Source organism: Perna viridis, chromosome 8 (genome assembly GCF_037379345.1).
Source record: "Perna viridis isolate PV_CMFRI_1.1 ecotype Kerala chromosome 8, ASM3737934v1, whole genome shotgun sequence".
NCBI lineage: Eukaryota > Metazoa > Mollusca > Bivalvia > Mytilida > Mytilidae > Perna > Perna viridis.
Genome location: NC_142452.1, coordinates 5,202,259 through 5,214,938, shown reverse-complemented (window position 1 = coordinate 5,214,938; position 12,680 = coordinate 5,202,259). Strand labels below are relative to the sequence as shown.

The following is a 12,680-nucleotide window of genomic DNA, read 5'->3' as shown; positions in this document are numbered from 1 at the left end:
ACCAGTGTGAGGTCGGCAGGGCCGTTCAGCAGGACCATTCTTTCATCGGTCATATTAACCGAAATGGATGTAAAAATAAATCACAAGTAAGCACCCAGACTAGTATGAAGACAGCAAGTATTATTCAATATTGCAGTTTTTTATTCATTAATCTGTAAGTAAAACACAAAGCAGATATATGCCGATAGTGTAATAATAAATAGTAGTAACATTTATATCAACCATGTCAATAATTAATTTATATCGCGCCAGTAAATACAATATACATACTGGTCTCAAGACCATACAAAATCAGTCATCTGAGAAACCAACCCGACCCATTTTTATCGCAACATCAAATGATTTGTAAAAATCAAGTCTTGATTTGTTTCCAAGTGGAATTAATAGTCTCTGAACGCACGTGATAGCTTCCGGGAGGGTAGCGTTTTGATTTTTCCGATTGAATGCCACTTGAATGGAGAAGTTGTAAGGAGGTACATCGTCGAGTCCCGTAATAAACTGGAACAGGTATGCTGCTTCATGGTCTGAAATTAAAAAGAAAAGTATTAACACATCAGAAGATCAAAATGTGGACCATGGTTTGCAGGTGAAATATTTCATGCTAAATAAAGTTAAAAAAAAAATGACAAATGATTTTTTCTCGCCCCTCACCCTCTCTCACACTAACAATGTATTATACAATAAGTATTAAAGGGTTACTTACCTTCCAGGATTCCTAGACATTTAATTGTTTGTTTCTTTGCAGCTTCTTCCAAATCGTTTTCCGCTACAAGCTTTTTTACTTCAGGAAGAAGTTTCTTTTGAATGTAATTTGCAGTTGTCTCCTCTTTGTTTCTCAAAAGGAATATTCTTTTAAACTCCGGCAAATCTTTTGTATCGTTAAGAAAGTTAAATGTATTAAGTCCTTTCACGATGTCGTCTAACGCTGCTTCTCGTTTGTCTATTAAGTCCCATTGTAATAACGTCTGGACAAACATCCACCGGTTAGATAACTGAAATATGGTAACGATGATTACACTTTTACATTATCTTAAACTGTGTATTGAAACAACTGCTACACAACAATTGAAACATTCATATACCTACTGTTTTGAGAAAGCTTTACTTAGTGTTCTAGAGTAATCAAGGAAACAAAGAATTCGAATTCGAAGGATTAAAAATCATCAATGTGTTGTCCCCAATGGCATTTATGGGTGCTTTAGGCACAAATATGTTTTTCTTCGTTGTTGTTGTTTTGTTTTTTTTTCTATAATTTATTCATTGTGAAATTTTGAAGACTTTTTGATGGTAGTATAAATTATTCAAGATAAACAGAGCAAAATATTTGCACCAGTAGTTTCACTCAGTCTGATTCTATTAGATCCTCTTTTCTTGACTTGGTTTTTTTTTTTCACAATTACAATGACATTTGATAGACGGCATTACATCTAAAACAGTTTAACATAGTCTGTCAAAATACTTCTATTTGACACAAATTTCTGGTGTTAAATCCCCTTTAAGTTTGCTACACATATCAAGAAACCAAACATTCAGGTGAAATTAAGGACAGAACGTTTTACTGACGTGACTTATTGCAGATTTGTTAAATCTGGCTCACACTGGTTAGTTTACATACATTATGACTCATTTATTACACTGATTCGATCACTTTTACTCCGGATTTTTACCCCGGGTTTTGCAGTGATTCGTTTATTATGGTTGATTTTCACTAATTACCGTGATTTGTTCATGTGGAGGCCAACCACAATTATCTGTAAACCTTTCATCGTCTTCACCAAGCACATCATCTAGATCCTCTTGAATCTTTGCATTAGTGATCTATAAAATTAATTCATAACCAAATGTCTTGGTGTTCTTACATAAATACGTTTCTTATGTATTGGCGTAGTTTCCTCTTTATAATTCCGAATATGACAGCAATGAAGAGTTTGAAAAGTAATCTAGTTGATTATAATTGAAATTAAAACTGACAAATAAAAGGATAAAAAAGTGGTTTCACCAACAAAACAATAACAACAAAAAATCTAAGTTTCAAATATTTGAACGAATCATATGTAAAATCAAAAGGAGTTCTCACCTTGTCTATAAATTGTTTCAAGAATTCATTAACAACAAATATTGAGCTCATTTCATGTGTATATTCTCGTCCTATAAAGTAACTGACAATAAATGGCGGGAAATACGGAAATCCTGGTCCATGCGGATCTGTGCATAGTGATAAAACAACAGATTTTCCAAATGCTCGAAAGATTTGAGAAGTAATTGCCTTTCTGTTATTAACTGGAAGCACAAATCCACCCTTTCCTTCGAATATACCCAATGAAGGCTGTAGAAATTCTTCAAAAAGTAACGTGAATAATTCCCTGCTGGGTCCTCCAAGATCAATGGCTTTTTCCTCAACACCATTTGATTCAAACGTTATTTCTAGAGGCGATAATTCACTATTTGGCGTTTTCAAAAATGGGAACATCGAGGCTTTCACGTCCTCTCTATCTACTTTCATAATCTTCTTTCTTCCAATCTGGAGTCGACGAATGTTGGTGATCACGGACTTAAATGATTCTGTCGTTGGTGGTTCAGAATCTTTAAAAAAAATAAGTAAATTATTATTTTAGTTGGATTTAGTAAGCAATCATCAATTTCATATAAAAACTCTCAAATTCTCAAAATCCCTCAAAGTTGAAGAACGGTTTAAGGAAAATCTAAATTATCAGATTCTTTGTGAAATTGAGCCCGGAATATGTTATATTTGTACAGCATCAAAAATGTGAATGACCATCTAAGTCTTCATATATTTTATGTGACCACCTTATTGACTGTATCTAAATATATCTTAAGCTCGAGGGAAATATTCAAGTATATTGGTTATAAATACCCTACCGGTGCACCTGGTCCATGCTCCCAGTTTTTAAGTGGAGTTCGAGTTGCCCATTTGCTTTTTTGTTACTTGTATGTATGATAGTTACTTTATGTTCTTTGTTGTGTATGTCTGTTTTCCATGTCTGGTCTTTGTCCCTGGATTACATTCTTTTGATTACCCTATAACCTTGGTTCCCTTGATTACCCTTTAACAGTCTTTTTTTGTAGGCCACTTTTTTGGAAGGAAGATGGTTTTTAAGGGATTTTTTTTTTTCATTTTTCATTTGACCAAATAACTCCCTTTTGCTGTAAATATTTTCATTTCGTCATTTTTAACAAATGACATTTTGATATTTTTTAATTTTTTTATTATCTTTTTTTTTTTTTTTGGGGGGGGGGGTGTTTATGTAATTTATGCCTACAAAAGACTGAGCTTGCATCTGGTTATTAAGTCTAGAATAAAGTATGTCAAGTTTCGGACAGATTTTTAACATTTTTATCATATCCTGTACATAACTTGCTGTTTGAATGCACTGACCAAAATAGTAATAGATCGAATCAGCTATATATAGTGCGATAGAACACTCAGAACAAAGACAATAAGATGACCAGATAAGTTACCTCGTCTATCTCTGGGCCCAGGTGGGTTGACCCTCGGAGTCGGACGTGACGATTGTTGTTGCCCCATGACTTTTATCACATGTTTTGTTCAGTACTTTCTGTTGTTGCGTCTCTAAGTCCAACACATCACAAAAAGAGAATCTGCAAATTTTCGTCTTCCTATCCCAAATCCAATCCGTGGTTCTAAAAAATAGACAAATTTTGAGTTCTTGTTAAAAACATTTTGCTGAAATCACCTTTGATGTGAAGGACTACATAATTTCGCTATTATGTTTTCCAAATTGTATGAACCAGAAACTGACTATAGTCATGTATTCTCACTTTATTTATGATTTGTTAACATGTTCCATTGTATGCCTGTCATCCCCTACTTTGTTTGTTTATCCGTAATAAGGAACATATATTTTCCATATAGTATTAAAAAAAAACACTTGAGCATTTGAAGATCGACAATAAAGGTAGAGGTACCTGATATAGACAGGTAAACTCGTATCGTAGGATGTTTAATAGATTCTCATTGTAAAATATACTGTAATATAAACATTTAAAAAAATAAAACATTTATTACTTCTTACCGCAAAGTATTCAAGATATAAGTTTCCTTTCAAATATATCTTACAACTGTGTGCTGCTATGCATTAGTCAACTTGTTGACATTAATTAAATATTATAATCAATGATATGATTCGTCTAGTTTTTATGTCTTCAAATATTACTGATTAAAAAGACCTGTAAAACATTTCACAATATTTACTAGTTATTACTTACCTTACATCATTTTCAATACAATCACAAAATTACTTCCAGGTAAGATAAGTATATATGTACGACTTCCTTGTTCGGTTGTTTATGAACTGCGCTTCAGTAATTTTTAATACAGTCAATTGTGAAGATCACAAAACATTGAGATTGTATGCATTTTGAAATATTCCATGTGAGGATGTGTATATACCTTTAAATTTTACAATGTAAATGATTAGATTAAATCTCAGTCATTATGACATACACAGATATTTAAATACGGGCGATAACAGAAATTTTGAATATTGGCATTTAAATTTGTTATTATCATATTTTGTGCTGGTTGATCACATATAGAACAGTTCGATATCAAACGGTTGAGTTACTTGTAAATGAAAATTTAATGTACAGTTTTGTTTGACGTGTTGTGTGTCGAACTTTAAACAAAATAACACCAGTTTATGAAAATAATAGTAAAGACCCAAGCTTAAAATGCAGCGCTAAGAACTGCATTTATTGTCAAAACTTTATGAAGTAAGCGTAGCTAAAATGTGGCAAATTCGAAAAATTCAAATTAAAATGTCCATTTTTTTTGTCATGCAACCAATGAGATTTTGCGAGATGTTTAATCGTACTTTGATCCATGTCTTACAGATAGATTAATTTGCCATCATAGCATGTTTATAAAGAAAAAAAAAATAGATAAATCTTCAAGAAGTTCTGACAGCATACTTTGTAAAATTGGTTCGGAACATGACCCTTTGTTTTTATTAAATCTGAACAATCAACAAACTGACAAACACGTACGTTGTATACACGTACACGGTATCAATATCCACCAAGCTGACAAACTATACAAGTACGTTGTATATACGTATACGGTATAAATATCCGTCTGGTCTGTATTTTTTATATATTTGTTTCTTTTTTCTTTCTTTATTAATATATTTTTATGCATCCATTTTCACCGTTGATTTTTAAATGATTTAAATGATTATTTCCATCAAACAAATATTTATCATATTACTGTAATTAGAGAAGGCTTGTTCCATTAATTCACCATTCCTCTGTAGGTTACAGACCACCAATTCAACCAATGAGCATTTGGAACATACGCAAAAATAGTCCTACGCAGAAATTACCCCTGTTCCTCACAGTGCTGTGAAAAAAGTTCTCATCTTATTTAAAAAATTTAAACAGTTTCTGAAAGGAAAAACATTTCTGTACATTTTATAGGTGCATTTTGCTTCTTGTGATGTGAAGCCTAATCTCCATAATGATTTTTAAATGTACCCCTATCTTGTGAAAACACTGGGACTTCCCATGCTATTTATAGACCCTTCACTTCCGGTGACCAGTACTGCACTGCAAGTCTGCTAACCCCACATGCCATTCTGAGGATTGTGAGCTGACATATGTAGAATCATGCTGATATATAGTCCTCTGCAGGTTAAAGTTAAGGTAAAGTCCAGAGAAGCCATTGAATATTGTGAAATTAGCATAGAAGCCTATGGAAAGTGGAATTAGTGGTTTTTAGCCTGTAATTAAGATGCAGTTTTAGTTTCTTGTGAAGGTTAAGTATTAAGCTTTGTTCATTTTCCTCCGACAAATGCTTCGCAGTTTCTGGTTTATTTTTTATTCCGTGGTATTTCTTCGCCGTGTTTAGTGTTCATTTTTTCTTTCTGATAGTTGTTAAAATAGACCGATGTTTCACTTGGTATAATAATTAAATATATTTCTTAAATGCTTTAGATTCGGCGAAACAAACAAACAAAACCTGAGTACTCGTCTTCAAAAAACAATTTGTTAAGACAAATGCCAGGTCCTTAACAAAATTTGGAAGAATAGAACGATACCATAACAAACCTGTATACTAACTACATTTGTTGTGCTTGCTTTGACTAACAATGAGATCACTGGCACTAAGAGATGTCTCGGAAACAACAACTGAAAAGTCCTTTATACTAATATCACTCTATTTTATTGAAAACAAAGGCAGTCCGAAACATTAACAATGAAGCAAATTTAACATTATTTTTTTTTTAACATTTTATAATAAAAGAAAAATAATGTCACTAAGAATGGTTTACAGAGTATGGAAGGGAAACGCCAACTACTTGTAATGTTTCTGATTGATATATTGTTATTGACCTACCGATACAAAACACACATTAATCAACACTTAATGCGTCCGAACTGTGAATTAGGTACCAATAATTCACTTTTGATAAGATCATAAAACAGAAAGTTTTTTAAAATCTATAAACGATCCCCTCGAAGAATCTTTTAAATGTAAACTGCATTTAAAGTTATCTGGGATATTCATGTACGTGTGAATTTACAATGACAATTTCATATTACAGTGGTTATTATGATAAGAATTGTTGAGAATTCTTTGGTTCATGAAAATAAAAACAACTCCGTATTTGGTCAACATTGGAAGCTATCGTACAATTAGCAGTAGAATCAACATCAAAATAAGAACTTATCGACATAACGTACAAGCCAGATTTAGGTTTCGGTGGATTTCTTTTTAAAGTTTGCTATTGATTGGTACATCTGGAATGCCATTTTAAATTGTATGTTTTCCAAAACCTTTGAAATACCAAAAAAAAAAAATAAAAAATAAAAAATGTTTTTTTTGCAGGATTTAGGACTTCATAAGCAAAGTTGCAAATAATGGTTTGAATCTAGGCACATATTTCAGCTGTAAAAAGAAACAACATGATTAATCATGTAATATTCCGGAAGGCATCCATGGATTGTACGGGGATCACCGATTACCGAATAAATTAATGATTTCACGATTGTTACAAAAAACTAACAAATGATATATGCCACACATGAATCATAAAAAAAACATACTTTTTTGTAGTCATACAAGTATCACACATATGCCCAATTTACATTTAAAACTATTTATTAACTAGAGGCTTAATTATGAGGAACAACGTGTAATACACTCATTTACGATATAATAAATGTCAAATTACATATTTGAAAAAGCACAAATATTTTTTTTTTATCAAAAACTGAGCTTTTGTACATGAGATATTGGTTCCATAGTGACTGCAGGTCACTCTACAAATTATTGTGTATATTTTAACAATTATTGTCCAGACGTATATAAGAATTATTCCTTTATTTGCCAACTTCTTCAATCGATTTTAGGAACGAATCAGTGAACTCGTCTAACGATTTATTTCCCAAAGGAAGTAATAGTCTGTTAATGCATGTGTAACTTTCAGGTAACTTCATGCCTTTATTGGCATGGTTAAATTTGACATCCAGGGATTCTTCACTTATTGGTGGATCATACAGGTTGGTTATAAATGCAAACAGTAATCTCGCTTGCTCATCTACAATAAAGTTACATTCAGATTAACTTTTAAATTACAAAAGAGTAAAGTACATTATTGTATTGTTAAGAAATCTTACGATTTTCCCTGCATTTTATTCTCTCTGAAACATTATTGAAGCTTATTACGTTATTGTACAGCATGATATATATTTTTTATGAGAAAAGATAACTTCATATTGACATACGCTTATTTGAGTTTTTACCAGTAAGCATGCAGTACTACAAAAGCCTACGTGATTTGGTATGACATAGTAGAAATACACCATTACCAGTGAGAGACTGGATACTACTGAGCGCGTACGTCTTGCACGTTTTCTCCTGTTCAGTTTTTGCATCTAACTTTTCTATAGCTGGTTTAAGTTTAGCCTGAATATACTCAGCGCTGATACTATACTGCTGTGAGTAGACCATTAGAGGTTCGAACCATTCATTCGTTCTGATTGTGTCTAGAAAACCCATGTAACTAAGCCCCTGTCTGAGTTGCTCTATCTCATCCTTCCTATTATCTATCATATACCACCGTAAGATGTACTGTAGTAACGTGTCTCTGTTTTTTAACTGTAATTTGAAAAAAAAAAATTGCAATTTTGACCACAAACTCTTTCAAATATTTAGCTAGAAATTAAACAAAGGTTTAATTTTACTTTTATGTAATTAAAAATTAAGCGCTCTCATTTACTTCAAATGAATCAAAACTTGTAACAGCATTTTAACCAAAAAGTTTCTACAAAAAGAAAACTGTAACACAACCGTCATTGTTTGTTTTACAGGCCATCCAATATATCCTAGGAATCCAGCATCATCACATGACACTGCTTCAGTCATCTCTTTCTCTGTTGTGGCATCATTTATCTGTTAATTGGAAATAAATGTTAAGTTTAAAAAAGGGATAAAGTAAACAAAAAATATAGAAGATGTCAAAAATATCAAAATACTTAGAAGAATAGTCTTTTATAATTATAAGTGTCTTTTTTCCTTGTCCCCGGATTATGAATATCCTTCTTATTCTAATCATGGTCGCCCTGTGCAGGTCCGGGTGTTAAAAGAATAGGCCTGCAGCATCGCTAAGCTTGTCGTATAAGGCGACTAAATAGTGCTCAGAAACCTAGCCGGGGGCTAGGGCGCTCTGCCCACAGAGCAACTGGGATGTGTGCCCCAGGTGGTGGAATGGGGTACCCCTGGCGTGTTATATGCTGGGGTTGTCAGGCTATAATACGGAAAGCCTGACCGCAAACCATAGTGGTGCACCGTGTTGGGAAAGATGCCACGTTCCACAGGAGGCTAAATTTCCTGACCCTACCCACCTCTCCTTATTTCCGGTGGCAATCAAAATTCGTCGACCCCATTGTCCTTGTGTCCCATCCCTTGTTCATTTCATCATCATTTCATGTTCATTTTATCATCAATTTCATGTTCATCGTCTGAATATAGCTGAAATATTGCTGCTCGGACGTTAAACCCCAACAAACAAACAAACTAATCATGGTCTCATTGCTTTTATTTACTTGTGCATTTATAACTACTAGTAATTAGGAATTTCTGTACAATAAGTTTTATATCCCTCTATATCCCTTGGTGATATCCTTAGACTACATCATATGTTACTCTTTACTAACCTGTTGTACAACCATCTTAACTTGGCTATCAGGAAGATCGCTAATGTTTAGGTGGATTTCGATCTCCTCCGGACTGCATCCTACAATTGTTTTATATATAGCCACGTGCAGATATGGAAATCCACAGTCTTCATTCAATATACATTCAACAATGGCTATTCCTAAAGCTTTCAGTTCATCTTTAATAGTTATGTCTTTCTTCGGAACCATCTGTCTTCCATTTCCCTCGAAAAGTCTTGATAGACATTGACGGAAGTATACCGAGTAGTATTCCCTTCTGAACCCACTTCCGTCTACGTCCAGAAGGTCTGTATCGCCAAAATCAATGACTGGTTTTTCATGGATAGGTCTATTGATACCACTGAGTTGTTTAATTTTCCCAGTGAATCGACTTGCTGCAGCTTCGTATATTTTGTTTCGATCCACTTTGATTGTTAACATTGATTCTTTATTGCCAACGATTTTCTCAATAGCTGGTTTTATTTCTTCTCGGTAGGCATACAAGTCTTAAAAATATGAACCTAAACATGCTTGACTTATGCATACATGCCAGTACCACAGAATTAGGGACATTGCGTAAACGCATGTCTACAAAAAATTACTAGAAAATTTAACATTCCTCAAAATCATTGTCTATTATTGTTAAACTGAAGTTTGTGGTTACAAAATTTGAAATAATAGATTACATTAATGAACTACATTTATTTGATGTTAAAACTTACCAGGAACTGGAATGTGGGCTATTTTCATCGCATTCCGAAGAAGACTCTAAACAGGGAGGAAATGTAAAGGGAATATAAATAACATCTGCAAGGAGGCATTACATTGTATTTTAAAGAAGTTTTATGGTCATCATCATGAACTCGTGGATCGTTACGGTGTAGCATCTGCACCGTGAGAATCGATTTGTTCAATGTGTCATTGTTTTCCTATCTTCTTTTCGTCTTCCCTGGACTTGATTTTTTATGAGCAGATCGGTGGGTGTTTCTAGAGAAACAGAGGACGCGTACTCTACCAGTGCACATGGCCCATGCTCCCAGTTTTTAGTTGAGTCCAAGTTTTTCATTTACTTCTGCTGCTTTGTGCGTATTAATTTGATTATATTATGTTCTATGTTATGTGTGTCGGTTTTCTATGCCTTGTCTTTTCTCTTGATTACATTCTTTTGATTTCCGCTAGAATCTTGATTACTCTTTCAAACATATAATCATACATCTTGTTTTAAAAAGTCAGGTATTCTAAACTAGATTGGTATTACTGATGAGTATTAAATGAAAACAAAATCAATGTTATATTCAATAGATTGATTGTCAAAACCGAGGCTTTGATATGCCATACAAATTGAAGCAAACATTTTTTATTCATTGATGCAATTAATATAATTGAAACTGCCTTACTTATGAGTATAAGTTAACTTCCTATCTCTATTTCTTATCTGTCATACCTATCATGGTATTTACCTCCAGGTTTATATTCCTTGCTTCCAATGGTTTACTCTCGGATTTTCCCATCATAAATCTAGAATAAAAATCAACCTATTACTAACCAACTTCTTACTTTGTTATTGTTTAAAAACTTAAATATACTTTGACTATTTTGTCAGTATTGTTTAAAACTGCAATATTCATGACCCCGTGCAGGTCCGGGTGTTAAAAGAATAGGCCTGCAGCAGCGCTAAGCTTGTCGTATAAGGCGACTAAATAGTGCTCAGAAACCTAGCCGGGGGCTAGGCGCTCTGCCCACAGAGTAACTGGGATGTGTGCCCCAGGTGGTGGAATGGGGTACCCCTGGCGTGTTACATGCTGGGGTTGTCAGGCTATAATACGGAAAGCCTGACCGCAAACCATAGTGGTGCACCGTGTTGGGAAAGATGCCACGTTCCTCGCACGTTAAAGAACCCTGCTGGGTATTCGATAGGAGTAGGAACCTTTGCGCTCCGCCACAGGAGGCTAAATTGCCCGACCTTACCCATCCCCCCTTTTCCTAGTGGCAATCAAAATTTGTCGACCCTGTTGTCCTTGTGACCCATCCTTTTTTTATCATTTCATGTTCATTGTATCATCCATTTCATGTTCATTGTCTGAATATAGCTGAAATATTGCTGCTCGGACGTTAAACCCCAACAAACAAACAAACAAGCAATATTCATGAACTGTTATCCCAATATAATTGAAATAAGATTCAGCAATTGTTCCATTTAGTCACTGTATGTAGGACATAACATCAAACTATTCTACTTTCTGTTCTGATGACCTTTCAAATCAGCCAATCAGATTTCATCATGCATGATTTGAAAGCAATAATCAAAAGATAAACTCAGAGGATTCTGAAAAGGACATCTGAATAGAAAGTAGAATGAAGTTTTGTTACATCCTACATGCAGTGACTGAATGGAACCATTGTTAGGTATAACTGAAATTAGATTATTATTACCCTTTATACCGCACGCAATAAAAAAATCAAAACAAAAAACTTTATAATAATTTACAGACAATTTTAAAACAAGGAATGTTGGGTACAAATTATGTAGCCCCTACCACCCATATTAGTTTAAGACAAATTGTTTTACGCCAGTGGTCAACTCAAACCTATCCAGACCATTGTCTAACTGTGTAAGTGTCATCTAGAAAGTTTCATTATAGCAAAACATGGGATATAGATGGATATTTAACTATTAACCCTACTTCTCATTTGAATAAATGAACAGTAAAGAAAAGTATAAAAGTGAGGTCCGAAATAAAATGTTTGCACGACGAGAAGGTGCATAACAATAGTACTTAACGGTTACTTCCTGTAGGAACATTTCATCAAAAACACCCTGAGTGATAGAGAAGTTTGTATATGAAGGAACGGACAGGAGTATATTATATGGCTAATCACTGTCCCGTATAAGAGCGGGTACTGTAATAAAAATGAAACACACAGTTTAAAGTCAAACGACCCACATCTACTACATTTAGTAAAAATGACATTTACCTTCGAGATAGTCCTGTTCTTTTAAATTAAACTGCGAATCAATATTTTTTATTTGGAACTTATCCAACTGTAAACCACTCTTTGTAACATCTTTGCAGACATAGTATGGGTAATATACATGATTTAAATTAGTTGTTTGATTTATAAATATATTGTCGGTGAGATCTCCTATGTATATTGCTATACTTCACTGCATTCTTCAAATGTCATAAACGTAATTAATATACACCCAGTTACAAACAACACCCGGACCTGGTGGACGTGTTTTTCAACAAACGGTCGGCATTCCAATGAGAACAAATTCTTCTCCTTTACTTGCTGACCTATTCCTTCACTCTTATTAGGCTGACTTTATTGAGGATCTGACCAGAAAGAAAGAATATCGTTAGGCTATATCCCTCAATCTCAGTTTCCGCTATATAGATGACGTATTATATTTAAACAATCGTAATTTCGCGGATTTGATACATCGCATCTACCCCAAAAAACTTGAGATAAAGGATACT

General features: G+C 33.8%; 2 protein-coding genes across 6 annotated transcripts; both read right to left on the bottom strand.

Annotated features, from left to right (window-relative positions):
- Nucleotides 1–120: 120 nt before the first annotated feature.
- On the bottom strand, nucleotides 121–4,430 carry LOC148609054 (uncharacterized). 2 transcript variants are annotated; one of them, XM_088596232.1, is made up of 6 exons: nucleotides 4,249–4,430; nucleotides 3,481–3,663; nucleotides 2,078–2,583; nucleotides 1,717–1,818; nucleotides 704–992; nucleotides 121–524 (listed from the first exon to the last, which is right to left on the bottom strand). In XM_088596232.1, exons 2-6 carry the CDS (start codon nucleotides 3,545–3,547, stop codon nucleotides 292–294), a joined length of 1,197 nt encoding a protein of 398 aa, XP_088452358.1. In that variant the 5' UTR covers nucleotides 3,548–3,663; nucleotides 4,249–4,430; the 3' UTR covers nucleotides 121–291. The 2 variants fall into 2 exon arrangements, with proteins under 2 accessions (XP_088452358.1, XP_088452359.1); XM_088596233.1 differs by lacking the exon at nucleotides 4,249–4,430 and adding an exon at nucleotides 4,056–4,212.
- Nucleotides 4,431–7,123: 2,693 nt separating this feature from the next.
- On the bottom strand, nucleotides 7,124–12,320 carry LOC148609053 (uncharacterized). 4 transcript variants are annotated; one of them, XM_088541094.1, is made up of 7 exons: nucleotides 12,175–12,320; nucleotides 10,659–10,716; nucleotides 9,921–9,966; nucleotides 9,199–9,704; nucleotides 8,333–8,434; nucleotides 7,852–8,140; nucleotides 7,124–7,580 (listed from the first exon to the last, which is right to left on the bottom strand). In XM_088541094.1, exons 2-7 carry the CDS (start codon nucleotides 10,710–10,712, stop codon nucleotides 7,363–7,365), a joined length of 1,215 nt encoding a protein of 404 aa, XP_088397220.1. In that variant the 5' UTR covers nucleotides 10,713–10,716; nucleotides 12,175–12,320; the 3' UTR covers nucleotides 7,124–7,362. The 4 variants fall into 4 exon arrangements, with proteins under 4 accessions (XP_088397220.1, XP_088397221.1, XP_088397223.1 ...); XM_088541095.1 differs by having other exon boundaries at nucleotides 10,643–10,716; nucleotides 12,175–12,281; XM_088541097.1 differs by lacking the exon at nucleotides 12,175–12,320 and having other exon boundaries at nucleotides 9,199–9,719; nucleotides 10,643–10,716.
- Nucleotides 12,321–12,680: the final 360 nt, after the last annotated feature.

What these genes read in the sequence shown, in the direction of transcription:
- LOC148609054 (XM_088596232.1), bottom strand. Translation starts at nt 3,547, where the DNA reads ATGGGGCAACAACAATCGTCACGTCCGACTCCGAGGGTCAACCCACCT. An exon ending in TGAAACAATTTATAGACAAG is followed by an intron (nt 1,819 to 2,077) that starts GTGAGAACTCCT and finishes TTAATTTTATAG; the next exon opens with ATCACTAATGCAAAGATTCA. An exon ending in CTCCACATGAACAAATCACG is followed by an intron (nt 993 to 1,716) that starts GTAATTAGTGAA and finishes ACCATATTTCAG; the next exon opens with TTATCTAACCGGTGGATGTT.
- LOC148609053 (XM_088541094.1), bottom strand. Translation starts at nt 10,712, where the DNA reads ATGATGGGAAAATCCGAGAGTAAACCATTGGAAGCAAGGAATATAAAC. An exon ending in AGCCCACATTCCAGTTCCTG is followed by an intron (nt 9,705 to 9,920) that starts GTAAGTTTTAAC and finishes CATATTTTTAAG; the next exon opens with ACTTGTATGCCTACCGAGAA. An exon ending in CTGTAAAACAAACAATGACG is followed by an intron (nt 8,141 to 8,332) that starts GTTGTGTTACAG and finishes TTCAAATTACAG; the next exon opens with TTAAAAAACAGAGACACGTT.